General features: G+C 42.7%; 1 protein-coding gene and 1 non-coding gene across 2 annotated transcripts in view; both read left to right on the top strand.

Annotated features, from left to right (window-relative positions):
• PPEF2 (protein phosphatase with EF-hand domain 2) overlaps nucleotides 1-3,681 on the top strand; it is a 32,402-nt gene extending 28,721 nt beyond the window's left edge. The window contains exons 16-17 of the mRNA XM_059385311.1: nucleotides 371-458; nucleotides 2,918-3,681. Coding sequence (XP_059241294.1) covers nucleotides 371-458; nucleotides 2,918-3,171 — 342 coding nt within the window. The 3' untranslated portion in view covers nucleotides 3,172-3,681. The remainder of the gene's footprint in view (nucleotides 1-370; nucleotides 459-2,917) is intronic.
• A 6,114-nt stretch (nucleotides 3,682-9,795) lies between these two features.
• LOC132008471 (U1 spliceosomal RNA) lies at nucleotides 9,796-9,956 on the top strand. The gene has a single exon (XR_009401643.1). It is a non-coding gene; the product is annotated as a U1 spliceosomal RNA (small nuclear RNA).
• The last annotated feature ends 4,115 nt before the right edge of the window (nucleotides 9,957-14,071 follow it).

Here is a 14,071-nt window from a genome sequence, read left to right as displayed (position 1 = left end):
AAAAGAAAAAGGCTTTATTCAATAAATACTTATTGAATGTAAGGCCTTGGGCTAGGTACTTTTTAAAATGGCTTTATTTCAATTTAATTCACATACCATACAATTCATCCATTCAAACTACAATTCAGTGGTTTTTCATATCTTCACAGATATTTGCAACCATTAACAGAGTCAATTTTAGAACCTTTCCATCATGGGCTATAAGTACTTCTTAAACCCTTAGGTTATTTGGTAGGCTGAAGGGCTTAGGGATAAAATCTCTTCAGGCTGTTTCAACCCTATCTTATTGTCAGGGTTGATTGTGTGTTAATTATATATGAGGACAAGCCTGAACATAAGATACAGAAAGAACGTATATTTTCTTTTGTAGAACATCCAGTCAAGTTTGCTGGAAACACTGTATCGGAACCGATCCAACCTGGAGACCATCTTTAGGATCATAGACAGTGACCATTCAGGTAAAGACACTTGTTAGCCCGTCACTTCTGATGTGTAGCATGTACTTAACCTCCTTTTCAGTCTCCTTCCTGGTCACTTAGCTCTCTACTCAAGCACTTTGGGGGCAAAGTAAATAACAATTATGCTTATAAATAAATGGCAGAAACTAGAAAAGTATTTTGGCACTAGGCGCAATCCATGTAGAAGAGAGGTCAGGCAGAGAAGAATGAAGACAAAAGGGATGAGAACTTCTCATAGGAAAAACCGTGATTAGAAGGTGTGCTGTCCCTTATCGTCCTATCAAAGATAGCCATAAAGTACTGGGGAGTGCCTAGAGTAGAAAGGCTTTTACAATCTCATCCCGAAGTATTCTTTTTAAACTTATTTGGAATAACTACAGATTCACAGGATCTTAGCAAACAATGTACAGGGAAGGGCCCCTGGGTGGCTCAGTGGGTTAAGCCTCTGCGTTCGGCTCAGGTCATGATCTCAGGGTCCTGCATCAGGCTCCCTGCTCAGTGGGGAGCCTGCTTCCTCCTCTCTCTCTGCCTGCCTCTCTGCCTACTTGTGATCTCTCTCTGTCAAATAAATAAATAAAATCTTTAAAAAAAAATGTATAGGGAGGTCTGGTATCCCTCCTCCTATTCCCCTGCTGGCCCAAAGACCTTTTTCAATGTTACTACACTCTCCCCACCTACTTTTAGATATAATTCACATACCATATAATTTATCCACTTAAAATGTTCAGTTCACTGGTTCTTAGGATATTCACAAGGTTGTGTAAACATCACCACTATCTAATTATAGAACACTTCATCACCCTAAAAAGAAACCCAGACCCGTTAGTGGTCACTCTCCGCCCCTGTCCCTTCTCCATCGGCCCCTGGAAGCCATTAATCTGCTTTCTGTCTCTAAAGATTTGCCTACTATGGACATTTCATATAAATGGAATCCTACAATATTATGGCCTTTAGTGTCTGACTTCTACTTTGCGTAAGGTTTTCATAGTTCTTCCATGTCGCAGCATGTATGAGTTCTTTATTCCTCTTTAGAGCTGGCTAATAATTTCGTCCTATGGATATAAAATATCTACACCATATTTTGTTTATCCACTCTTCAGTTGGTAGATATTTAGATCGTCTCCACTTTTTGGCTGTTATGATGACTCTGTGAATATTTGTGTACAACTTTTTATGTGAGCATATGTTTTTTTATTCTCTTGGATGTATTCCTAGGAATGCAATTGCTGAATCATAGCATAAAACTCTGTTTTACTTTTTGAGGAACTGCCAGACTATTTTCTACAGTGGCTATACTCATTTATAATCCTATTAACAAGGTCGGACGGTTCCAGTTTCTCCTTTATCCTCCTGTCCTCGCCAACACTTCCTACCTCTGCCCACCCTTGTCAAAGCCATCCTGCTGGGTGTACAGTATCTCAAGGCTTTGATTTGCATTTCCTTAATAACCGATGATATTGAGCATCTTTTCATGTGTTTATTGTAAATGTTTATATATTCTCTGGAGAAATGTCAATTCAAATCCTTTGCCTATCTTTTAATTGAGTTATCCATCTTTCTGTTGTTGATTTATGAGAGTTCTTTATATATTCTTGATACTATGCCATGATTAGATAGATGATTTGCAAGTATTTTCTCCAACTTTATAGATTGTCTTTTCACTTTCTTGGTAGTTTCCTTTGATGCACAAAATTTTTTAATTAAAATAAAGTCCAATTTATCTTTTTTTGTTGTTGTGCTTTTGGTGTCATATCTAAGAAACCATGACATAACCCAAGATAGCAAAGATTTACATCTATGTTTTTTTCCTAAGAGTTTTATACTTTTAGCTCTTCCAATCAGGCCTTTGATTCATTTTGAGTCAATTTTTGTTGGTAGTGCAAGGTAGGGGGATAGCTTCATTCTTTTACATGGGGATGTCCAGTTGTCCATTACCATCTGTTGAAAAACAATTCTTTCCCCTTTGAATAGTCTTGGAACTCTTGTAAAAAAAAAAATCAATTGACCATAGATGTATGGGTCCAGAGGCTTTTTATAAGCAAAATAAAATATTTGTTTGGGATGACTTAATGCCTGGTTTCCCAGCAAGGGCACTTTTGACATGTTGGCCTGAATATTTGTTTTTTGGGGGTCCATCCTGTGTACTGTAGGGTATGTGGCAGCATTTCTGGCATTTACCCATTAGATTCCAGTAACACCCACCACGGTCATGACAATCAAAAACGTTTCCAAACCTTGGCAAATGTCCCTAGAGGAAGGGAAGCAAAAATGCTCCCAGTTGAGAATCCCTGGTGAACCATTGGTTTTGTGCCACCCCCTTGGTAGTTTAAACTAGATGCAAGGCCTTGGCCATCTTTGTCTGTTCAACGGTAGAGAGCAGGTGTCCCTGCAAGAATGTCAGAGCAGATGGACATGAAAACTAGACTGACTGACTGACCTGAATTCCTCTCTCTGGTAAGGGTTCATCTCATTGGACGAGTTCAGGCAGACTTGGAAGCTGTTCAGCTCTCATATGAACATTGACATCACAGATGACTGCATCTGTGACCTTGCCCGGAGCATTGACTTCAACAAGGATGGCCACATCGACATCAATGAGTTCCTGGAGGCCTTCCGCCTTGTGGAGCAATCCTGCCCAGAGGGCGATGCCTCAGACTGCCCCCAGACCACAGACCCTGAGGATGGGGATGACAGCAAGCCAAGCACACAGTAAGAGCAGCCTGTGTCCATCTCCCGTGGTTCCTCAAAACCAAGACTGAGCTTGTCCCTGCAATAGCTCCCTTACTTTCCAGAGATTTGTGGAATTTTACTCTGAGAAATTGCCTACCAGTGTTCATCAGAATCAGCTCTCTGCGTGTGCGTGTGTGTGTGTGTGTGTGTGTGTGTGTATTTAAATATGTAGCTACCCTATCCCTAGCTCAAAAGTTTCACAGGGTAAGACCCAGGTATAAATATTTTAAATTCTCAAGTCTACCCCAGTTAAGAACCACTGATAATTCAATCCCCTCACTGTTTTCATTTTTATGCCTTTTAATTATTGTTTTGAAAATATCTTAATCGTAAAGGAAAGTTATGAGAAATTTTGCAGTCCCATGACCCAAACGTGGATTCTTTTCATTACTTACTTTTTCTTGTTATACTATAGTTTTTATATAATTTAATGTTCTTTTTAAAAAAAATAAACTCACATCTACTTGTAAATACTTTCCCGTGTTGCTACATAGTCCTCGTGATTATTAGTTTAATGGCTACATGATTTTCTTTCAAACAGGCGCACTGTAATCTGTTCAGCCATTCTCTAGTTGTGAAACATGTACCTTGTTTTTAGTTTTTCATTATTATCCGTAACACTGTGGTTAATAACTTTGTGCATATAGCTCATTTTACAAAAGTCTTTGGAATTTTACATTTTCATAAGATAAAAATCCCAGAGGTAGATCACTTGGTCACAGAGTCATATCAGTCTGTAAGATTTCTTATAAGGAATTGGCTCACATGATTGTGGAGGCTGAGAAATCCCAAGACGCGCAGTCAGCAAGCGGGAGAGCCAGGAGAGCTGACCATGGTGTGGTCCTGGTCCATGTCCGCAGGCCCAGTACCAGGAGGGCCGATGGTTGAAGTACTAGTCTGAGCCTGAATCCAAAGGCAGAAGACAGATGTCTCAGCTCAAAGATGTGCAAGCAGAGAGAGGGAATTCTCTTTTATTCAGCCTTCTATTCTATCCAGCCCTACAGTGGATAGGATGGGGGCCACCCACATTTGGAGGGCAATCTACTTTACTCAGTCTACCAATTCAAATGACAGAATATGGCAAAGGTGGTGGGTGTTGATCCTGTGATCACATTACATGATATAAAAATGTTTGTTGGTGGACTGGAGCAAAAGATGCTCCTAACTGGCTTGATGAAGCAACATGTGGTCTTCAAGGAACCCACAGGGCAAGGAACTTTGTAGGATCCACACATGGATTCCAAGGGGAGTCTACACAAAGCCAGGGTCTTCACTCATACAGCTATAAGGAAACACATCCGCAAACAACCTGATTTTGCGTGGAAGCAGATTCTTCCAGATGTGACTGAGCTTCCGGAGGGAAATGCAGCCTGGCCAACACCTTTACTACAGGTCTGTGCAACCTTGAGCTGAGGGTGAAGCCATGCCAAACTCCTGGCCCAAGAGACTGTTAGATAATAAATGTTTGTTGTTCGAAGCTACTAAGTTTGTGGTCATCTGCTCCACAGCATAGAAAATGAATACAACTTCCTTCTTGGAAAACGTTTTATTTTCTTATTCTACTACTCTGGAAAAGTCTGGATTTCCACCGGTGAGTACAATCCAGAGAAGAGTTAAGATATTTTAGTGAATACATATGACCCATGTGTTCATCTTGCCTGAATTAGTAACTAAGAGATTAAGTATACTAGTAAATTCATGCTTTTTAAAAAGATTTATTTATTTTAGAGAGAGACAGCACCAGCAAGGGGGAGCTGCAGAGGGAGAGAGAGAGAAGGAGGCTCCCTGCAGAGCTTGACATGGGACTCGATCCCAGGACCTGGGATCATGGCCTGAGCCAAAGGCAGACGCTTAACCCGCTGAGCCCCCCAGAAGCCCCTAACTCATGCTTCTATCCGTCTGACACATCTTATGCAAACAGCTCAAGTTCAACAAAGTGCTTGTTATTTTCATGTCACTTCATGACATTCCCACTTCCTGGTGATTAAAGGTAAACAAATATTCTGAGCCTTCAAAGGAATAGCTCATAAAACAAACAAAGGAATGACTCCGCGTCACTGAGATCGAGCTCTCGGGCTCTACTCGCATCTGGGCAAGGGCCCACGAAGACCACTGCTCTCCAAACAAAGGCAAGTGTTGGGCTTATCAAGGCAAAAAGCCACGGGGTTTCCCAAGGGATGGCTCAGTTTAACGCGTCCTCGGCTTCTCAATCCAGAATTGGTTGTAGTGGAGCTCGGTTGGTTGACCCGTAAACCCGGAGTTCCTTTCTCAACTGGAGACAGCACAGTCACAGATTCCTATCTGGATGTTCTGCTCGTTCTAACCCATTTTCTGCAAAGAAGTTACTCTGGTGCCTTTTTTAGGGGCGCTCAGTTTTTGCTGTCTCACACCCTTAGGGGCTGTGTGTCCCCAGTGGGGACAAGTCCTACACACACACTCAAGACTCAGAAAAGATGTCCTTTCCTGGTTAGCATAGCCAATTAATAGGGAGTTGTTCAAGGGAGTTGTTCTTTTGTTTTTTTTTTTTTTAGGATTTTTATTTGTTTGACAGAGAGATAGAGTACAAGTAAGCAGAGCGGCAGGTAGAGGGAGAAAGAGAAGCCGGCTTTCCACTGAGCAGGGAGCCCCATGCGGAGCTCGATCCCAGGCCATGGAATCATGACCTGAACCAAAGGCAGAGGCTTAACGACTGAGCCACCCAGGCGCCCCAAGGGAGTTTTAATTTAAAAGGAATTTTAAATTGTGCAAGGAAGAAATAGCAAAATCGTACTTCTAATCCAGTGATGTGGCCTTAAATGCTAATTAAAATCATCTGGGGAGCTTTTAAAACTTGGGCTGCCAGTGGCCCCACTCCAGACAAACTAAATCAAAATCTCCCGTGAGAGGCCATGCTAGCGGGATGTTTTATTTTTTTTTTAATTTTTTATTTTTTATAAACATTTATTTTTAGCGGGATGTTTTAAATGCTCCCCAGGTGTTTTGGACGAGCGGCCCCGCTTGAGCTAACTGGCTTACCCTGCAGCAGTGACAGGTGATGACCTGGTAAGACTTTCAGCGCTAGTTGCTCTGGTTTCACTGTAAATAGGAGAGACCAATTCAGAAAACTAACAATTTAGATTTAAGATGAGGAAAGTGTCAAATACCCCCAAGTAGTATTAACAGACTGACGGAGAGAGATGAAACACATATACTTCACTTGGAGGTTTTTTTTTTTCTTTTTTAAGATTTTATTTATTTGACAGACGAATCACAAGTAGGCAGAGAGGCAGGCAGAGAGAGGAAGGGAGGCAGGCTCCCTGCTGAGCAGAGAACCCAATGCAGGGCTTGATCCCAGGACCCCGGGATCATGACCAGAGCTGAAGGCAGAGGCTTTAACCCATTGAGCCACCCAGGCACCCCTTCACTTGGAGTTGTAATGGACATTCAAAACTTAATGTTTACAAAATAAGCTCCTGTGTTCCCCCCAAAAATCTGTTCTCTTGTGATCTGATTACATGTCAATTTCATTTTACCATTTTTCTTGTGCAAAACAAACCAAAAAACACACAAAACCCAAAAAACTTCTTTTTCATTTCCCACATCCAATCCATCTGCAAATCTTGTGGACTCTACCTTCAAAACACCCAGGATGTAAGGAACCTCTCCTACTCCTCCATCGCTACCTCCCTAGTCTAAGCCATAGTATTTCTCACTCTCCCCACTTTGTCCATTATCTATGTCACTGCGATTCTCAAAGTTTTTGATCACATGATCCCTTTAGACTGTTAAAAATTATTGGGGATCCCAAAGAGCTTTTCCTTATATGGGTTATATCTGTCGATGTTGACTGTATTAAAAATTGAAACTGAGAAATAGTTAAGATACTTATTGTTTAGAAAGAACAAAATGTCTATTAAATGTTAACATAAATTACATATTTTTAAACTTTTTATTTTTAAATAATTATAGACTGTAAGGAGTTAAATAATGCAGAGAGATCCCGTGTTCCCATCACCCTCCCCCAACTCACTTCACTACAGTGAATTGTCACAATCAAGAAATTGATAATAAACAACATATATTAAAGAAAATCAACTATATATCACAGAGCAGAAAAATAGAAGAGTGGCATAGTTTTAATGTCTGGCTTACTGGAAGACAGCTGGGTTACTGTATCTGCTTCCACAGGCAATCTGCTGTGATGCAGTTTGTTGGCTGAAGTATATGAAAGAAATCCAGCCTCACATAGATATGTAATTGAAAAAGAATAGAGTATTTTAATAACCTTTTCAGATCATTGTGTGTAACCAATCTTCTCCGATACTATACCAGAATTTGACAAATATAGTTTATAGACAAATATTGACATATATTTGACATATATAGACAAATGTAGACAAATAGTTCTTAAACATTAGTAGAAATAAGTAATTTAAGCCATAACCATAAACGTTTCATGCAGGCAACACCATACAGCCAAAGACCACAAGGAACACACCTAAAACTGAACAAAGTTAGGTTTGCTGGATGTTCCAACCCAGCCAGTAGCAGCCCAAGCTGAGAACACATGGAGCAGAAGAATCACCCAGCCGAGCCCCGTTGACCAACAGAATCATGAACTATAATAAATGGTTATTGATGTCCTAAGCCACTAAGTTTCGGGATAGTTGCATAAATAACCCAAAACATTGACAATTCAGGGAATTAAAATTTAGCCATGTTAATCAAAATGGAAGGATAATTTTAGGAAGTGCTCACACTTACCCAAAACATTGTTTTCTAAAGATATATAATATTCTTTTTCTGTTTTGAGATTTTTGACGTGTCTTCAATTTGTAAGTATTTTGGGGCTTTGTTGTCTATTAAACAATTATGCCTGCCCCTGGACATAGAATACACATGCAAGTATAATTAATGGTCCATAAATCTTTAACAATCTTTAAATGTGAGCGTTTATTTCTGTAGAACTCAAAACTTCTTTATTTTAATTAATTAAAATTATTTAAATTATTTTTTTATTATTACTTTTTTAAATATTTCATTTATTTATTTGTCAGGGAGAGGGAGAGAGAGAGAGCACACAAGCAGGCAGAGAGGCTGGCAGAGGCAGAGAGAGAAGCAGGCTCCCTGCCGAGCAAGGAGCCCATGTGGGACTCCATCCCAGAACTCTGGGATCATTACCTGAGCCAAAGGCAGTGGCTTAACCCACTGAGCCACCCAGGCGTCCCATTAATTAATTATTTTAATTAATTTAATTTACTTATTTTAATTAATTAATTAATTTTTAAAAAATTTATTTATTTGAGAGAGAGACAGAGAGAGTACAAACCGTGGCAGGGGCAGAGAGAGAAGCAGACGCTCCACCAACCAGTGAGCCCAAAGTGGGGCCCGATCCCAGGACCCTGAGATCACAACCCGAGCCAAAGTCAGACACTAAACCAACTGAGCCACCCAGGTGCCCCTGTATTTTCATTTTAAAACAAAGGCATAAAATTCTCAATCTCAAGGTTATTGTTTTGAAATATTTCCCAGTTACAGACTCAGAGAGTCTTATGAATTCTAAGGGACTTTAGATACTAAGTACAGTCTCAAAACCACTTCCTGGCAGGTGTCTGCTGGGACGCTCCAGGGAGGAGGTCACTGCGCTTAGAGGCTGCCCAGCTCCATTTGGAGAGAGATGTACATGTTAAGAAGTTCTCTCTGGTGTCCAACATCAGGAGAGTATGAGGATCTGGAGTCAGAAGGTTTGGACTTCAGTTCTTGGCTATGGGATCTGGGAGGTCACCTGTCTGACTCCCGGAGATCCAGCTCTTTTGGGGGCAGAGAGTAGCCCTAAATATCCACATAGGTGTGTTGAGAATCTGGAGGCAAATTAACATAAAAACAGAAGCAGAATTATCTTGACATAACCCTCACCTTAGTCTTAAACTAAATGTTACAGAGCTGAAACTCCTTATTACTAACTGATTATAAACCACTTTATTTTTTCTCCCCAAAAGAAGATAATTTTAGGCATGCATTTCTTTTTGCAAACAGATTAGAGTCATTAATATATTTCTTTTTATCTTAATTTTAAATAGTTCAAGTGTACTCATTTGGGTTTTTTTTCCCCTTTATTTTTCATTAAATTTATTTTTCTGGCATCGTATATATGGGAAATGATAATGGTTCTTCAATTACAGTATTGAGGTTATGTTTTCGTTTAAAAAAGTGTTCATACTTGGGGAGGGGGGCGCACCTGAGTGGCTCAGTCGGTTAAGCATCTGCCTTCAGTTCAGGTCACGATCCCAGGGTCCTGGGACTGAACCCTGCATCAGGCTCCCTGTTCAGGGATGAATCTGCTTCTCCCTCTCCTCCCCCTGCTGTGCTCTCTATCTCTGTGTGTCAAATAAATAAAATCCTTCAAAAAAAAAAAAAAAAGTGTTCATACTAGGACACCTGGATGGCTCAGTTGGCTAAGCATCTGCCTTTGGCTTAGGTCATGATCCCAGGTTCTTGGGATTAAGTCCTGCAGGAGGCTCCCTGCTCAAGGGGGAGTCTGCTTCTCCCTCTCCCTATGCCTCTCCTTGCTCATGTTCTATCTCTGTTTCTCTCTCTCAAATAAATAAATAATGTTTTAAAAGTATCCATACTTACCTGGTAGGGGAAACACCATGATCACAAAGGTGGTTTTCCCAGGGCGAGACTTATCCATTGCACAATGGATGTGCTGACTCTTGCAATTTCCCCAAATGGAGGAAACGCTGCATAATTTGTGGTAATGGGGGACTGCATTCATACTGTCCCCTAAAAAAAAAAAAAAATTAATTAATTAAATAAATAAAATAAAGCATCCACAGAGTTTGGGAAACACCGGCCTTGCAGAAGTCTAAACTCTATGATCTAGTCTGTGTCCACCTCTGTAGTCTCAAAACTGAGCAGCTTCCCCAAACCTTTCTAGCCACTTGATCTCCGTATGATCCCCCAATTATACTCTACCTTTCACAGTGTTTCCTGGATCCTAAATGGCCCATGTCCCCTTTGGCCCAGCCTCATTCTTCAAGACCCCGATCAAATGCCTTCTTCTCTGTGAAGCCTTCCAGTGATCCGTCCCCTCCTCAGTTGCTCACCTTGGGTTCCTTCCGGTGGAGCCGGAATCACACCGTCGCAGCAGTGACTGGCTTCTGTCCAGCCTCCACTACCTCCTTAGGAGCACAGGGCAGGTGTCATGTCCTATTCGCTGGATGTCGCTGGCAACCCGCCAGGCACTAACTAAGCCCTCCATAAATATCATCTGAGTTAGTCAACATTAATAAAGGCCAAAAATATCCTTGTTTCTGAACTGGAATCCACCACCAGCTTACAAATTCAGCATGAAATATCTCTGGAAGACTCATGGTCAGAAAAAAAAAAGGAAAAGGATCACAGTGAAGTCAACCTAGTCATGGCAACAAAAATTCCTTAAAACACACACACACACACACACACACACACAAAGATTAAAAAACAGCTACACAAAGATTTTTACTTAGGTGATGATCTGGTGGTCTCATGAGGACAGGGACACAGGCAGTGTAAGGGCCTGCTTAGCCTGAGGGAGTCATTTTGCCTTTATGCAGTGAACTTAGATTGACCCCACCCCTACCAGAGAACTTACTTGCAAAGCCCAGATACAAGGGCGGGTCAGGCCAAGTGGAGACACCCAATCAGTGGGGCACGCATATATCTACTAAGGTAAATTGAAATTCAATTGGCCACCCGTGTGTAACCTAGCATGACTGTGCAGTTTTCTCTGTGTATTGCAATCTCATTGGCCACCTGTGTATAGCCCCGCTCAACCACCTCTATAAAAGTTAGTCGGTGAGGCTGGGAGGGGTCCTCTCTTTGTAACAGACGCCCCCCACCCCCACCCGTCAGTTTGATTCTCCATGCTTGGCGCGAAATAAAGCTTTGCTTGACCTTGGCTTTGTATCAGTCTCACTCCTTTGATTACGGACCCTAACAGGCACCCTCCAACATTGTTGGGGAAGGTGTGCCCTCCTGAAGAAATGCTCCTTCTCCCAGACTTGTCCTCCCACTTGTAGATGACAACCTCCAGAAACACTCGGTCCTACAGACCCGGCACCAGAGACTCACAGGGCAGCATCGCTTGTAACGGAGACACACAGCAAACCTCCCATCTACCCGGGAGTCTGTCAGTGAGGGACTGGACAGACAGGTTCTGCGCACCCCCTCCGCCTACAGAACCCCCCAGCACTGAAGAGAATACTCTGCAGTCACGTTCCCTGTCCCGCTCCAGCGGTGGGTCCGGGGACCTCTCCAGTGCAGTGGCCCAGGAACATCGTGAGCGACATCCTGCGAGCACTCTTACCGCCAAGGCTGCTATTACTCAGTGTCCTCTGAGGTTTTCTAATCCTCCTGGGACAGTTTCGGAATTGAAAAAAATACAATAAAAATACACGTCTAAAAACTAAAAAGGGGCCTCCGCGCCTCAGTAAATCGTGCTTTTCACGCCACCAGGTGTCACTCTGAGCAAACGCCCTGAGTCTCCACCGCCGAGGCCAGAACGTGCTGTGGCTCCTGGTCCTTCCGCCGGAAACCGCGCCAGATCCGGTCTCAGGGAAGGCGGACTTCCGGGAAGCGACCCGTAGAGCTCCCGGCGCCGGGTGGCTGCGTCGGGAGGGGGAGACAGGGACTGGTGAAGCCTGGACCTCGGGGAGGCTGGGCCGGAGCCCGAAAAGGGATGCTCGCTCGCCCGGCACCGCCCGCAGCTCCTTCTCACGTCGGCCGTAATCTCTGTGCGTGTGGGCCTCCCTGACCTATGGTCTTGTCTCCAAAATGGCTGCCTTCAGGCAAGACCTTCCAGCGCCCAGCAAGGAGTTTGGGGAGAGGCAGAAAATCCAGGTGGAATCTGACCAGAATCTGACCAAATTTCCGGCACCTACTAAATTACAGGAGCTACGAGGCCCACAGGAGGGTGCCAAAGGACAGCAGGAGTGTGTCGTCCAGCAAAATCCAGGATGGGGACCGTCCCGGACAAACGACCTGGTTTCTTCAAAAATAAATTATGGAGAGACAAAACAAAAAGAGAGGAAAGGGCGGCCCTCAGATTAAAAGGGGATCAAGGTTCATATCAAGCAGTTGCAGTGTACTTGTACTGATCCGATCCACTTGGATCCCTGATCAAAGACACTGTAAAAAAAAAAAAAAAAAATCAGAGATGTGTGACTACTGACCAGGTGTGTGATGATGTGAAGGGAATATTATTCATTTTTAGGTATGATATTGATTTTGAGATTCCTTTGCTTTCAAGTCTTTAGAGAAACATACTGAAATATTTACTGGGATTTGTTCCCAAATAGGAAGCAGTGGATGAGATTATAGATGAAGTCACACTGGCCCTGAGTTGATCATTATTGAGACTGGTTGATGATTACATGAAAGTTAATTATACTGTCCTCTTTACGTTCTTTGTTTGAATTTTTCTGTAATGAATTTGAAATTAGACATCAGTGTTCAGGTAGAGGGAGCAGGTTCCACACTGGCCAAAGCAAACAACCAAAGGAGATCTCTAAGGCACAGCTGGAACTAGAGGAGAACCATCAGAGTCATGGAGCTTCTGAGTGGACAGGAGTTGAATAAACACAGTTGATTCATTTTGTGGGAGTGGGGGGAGGGGAATCACCACATCTCATTCAGCCTCAGTTTCCTCATCTGTAAGATGGGCATCGTACAACAGTATTTTCCAGGGGAGGAAATGAGAGAAGCATATGAAAGAGTGTTCTGAACACAGAGATCATTGGGAGATGGAGAGGAGAAGGGAGTTGGGGGAAATTGGAGGGGGAGAGGAACCATGAGAGACTGTGGACTCTGAGACAAATGAGGGTTTTGGAGGGGAGGGGGGTGGGGGGATGGGTGAGCCTGCTGGTGGGTATTAAGGAGGGCACGTATGGCATAGAGCACTGGATGTGGTGCATAAACTATGAATCTTGGAACACTGAAAAAATAAAGTTAAAAAAAAAAAAAAAGAACTGAAACCCATAGTAAAGTACTACCCAGGTACTAATAGTCGTTTATGTGATAACCCTAGCTCATTTATTCACACACATGTTTCATAAATGTTTATGGGATGCCAGAGGCTGTGTTAGGCACCACAAATACAAAGATGACAGGTCGCTAGCTCTGCTTTGTCTAATTCAGTGTTTCTCAACCCTGGATGTGCACTAAGGATCCCAATGGCTGGGCATCACCCCAGAACAATTGAACCGGAATCTCAGTATGGGTCCTGGCATAGGGATTTTTAAATTTTTTAAGTTTCACAGGTGATTGATTCCACTGTGCATCCAGGTTAAGAACACTTTGCTTGATCTTTTTTTTTTTTTTTTTAAGATTTTATTTATTTATTTGACAGAGAGAAATCACAAGTAGATGGAGAGGCAGGCAGAGAGAGAGAGGGAAGCAGGCTCTCCGCTGAGCAGAGAGCCCGATGCGGGACTCGATCCCAGGACTCTGAGATCATGACCTGAGCCGAAGGCAGCGGCTTAACCCACTGAGCCACCCAGGCGCCCTGCTTGATCTTTGATCAAGGAAGGGCAATGAGCTGTCATTGCAAAGATAGGGTCTTGGTTTATGTGGTTCTCAGACTTTTAATGAAAGGAGGTGTCCTCTAGGTGTTCACTTCCTGGAAGGACAGGCTTTGTCCAGCTCTAGAGCCGTGCTGTCCTCTGGCCACATCTGACCTCCTCATTTGACACAAGAGTAAGATAATTCTGGATATTTCCCATGGAATCTCATGTTGGGCTTTTCTTCCTTATAGGGAATTTTTCTTCTCTGATTATAGAAGCTTTTGGGTTTTGTAAACTTCCCAGTTTCAGGCATGAGCAAGAGAGACGGGTCAGAATTCCTGAGTCACATGCCGGGTCAGA

Source organism: Mustela nigripes, chromosome 1 (genome assembly GCF_022355385.1).
Source record: "Mustela nigripes isolate SB6536 chromosome 1, MUSNIG.SB6536, whole genome shotgun sequence".
Lineage (NCBI taxonomy): Eukaryota > Metazoa > Chordata > Mammalia > Carnivora > Mustelidae > Mustela > Mustela nigripes.
Note: the sequence above shows the minus strand (reverse complement) of the source record. Positions and strands in the feature narration are given on the sequence as shown.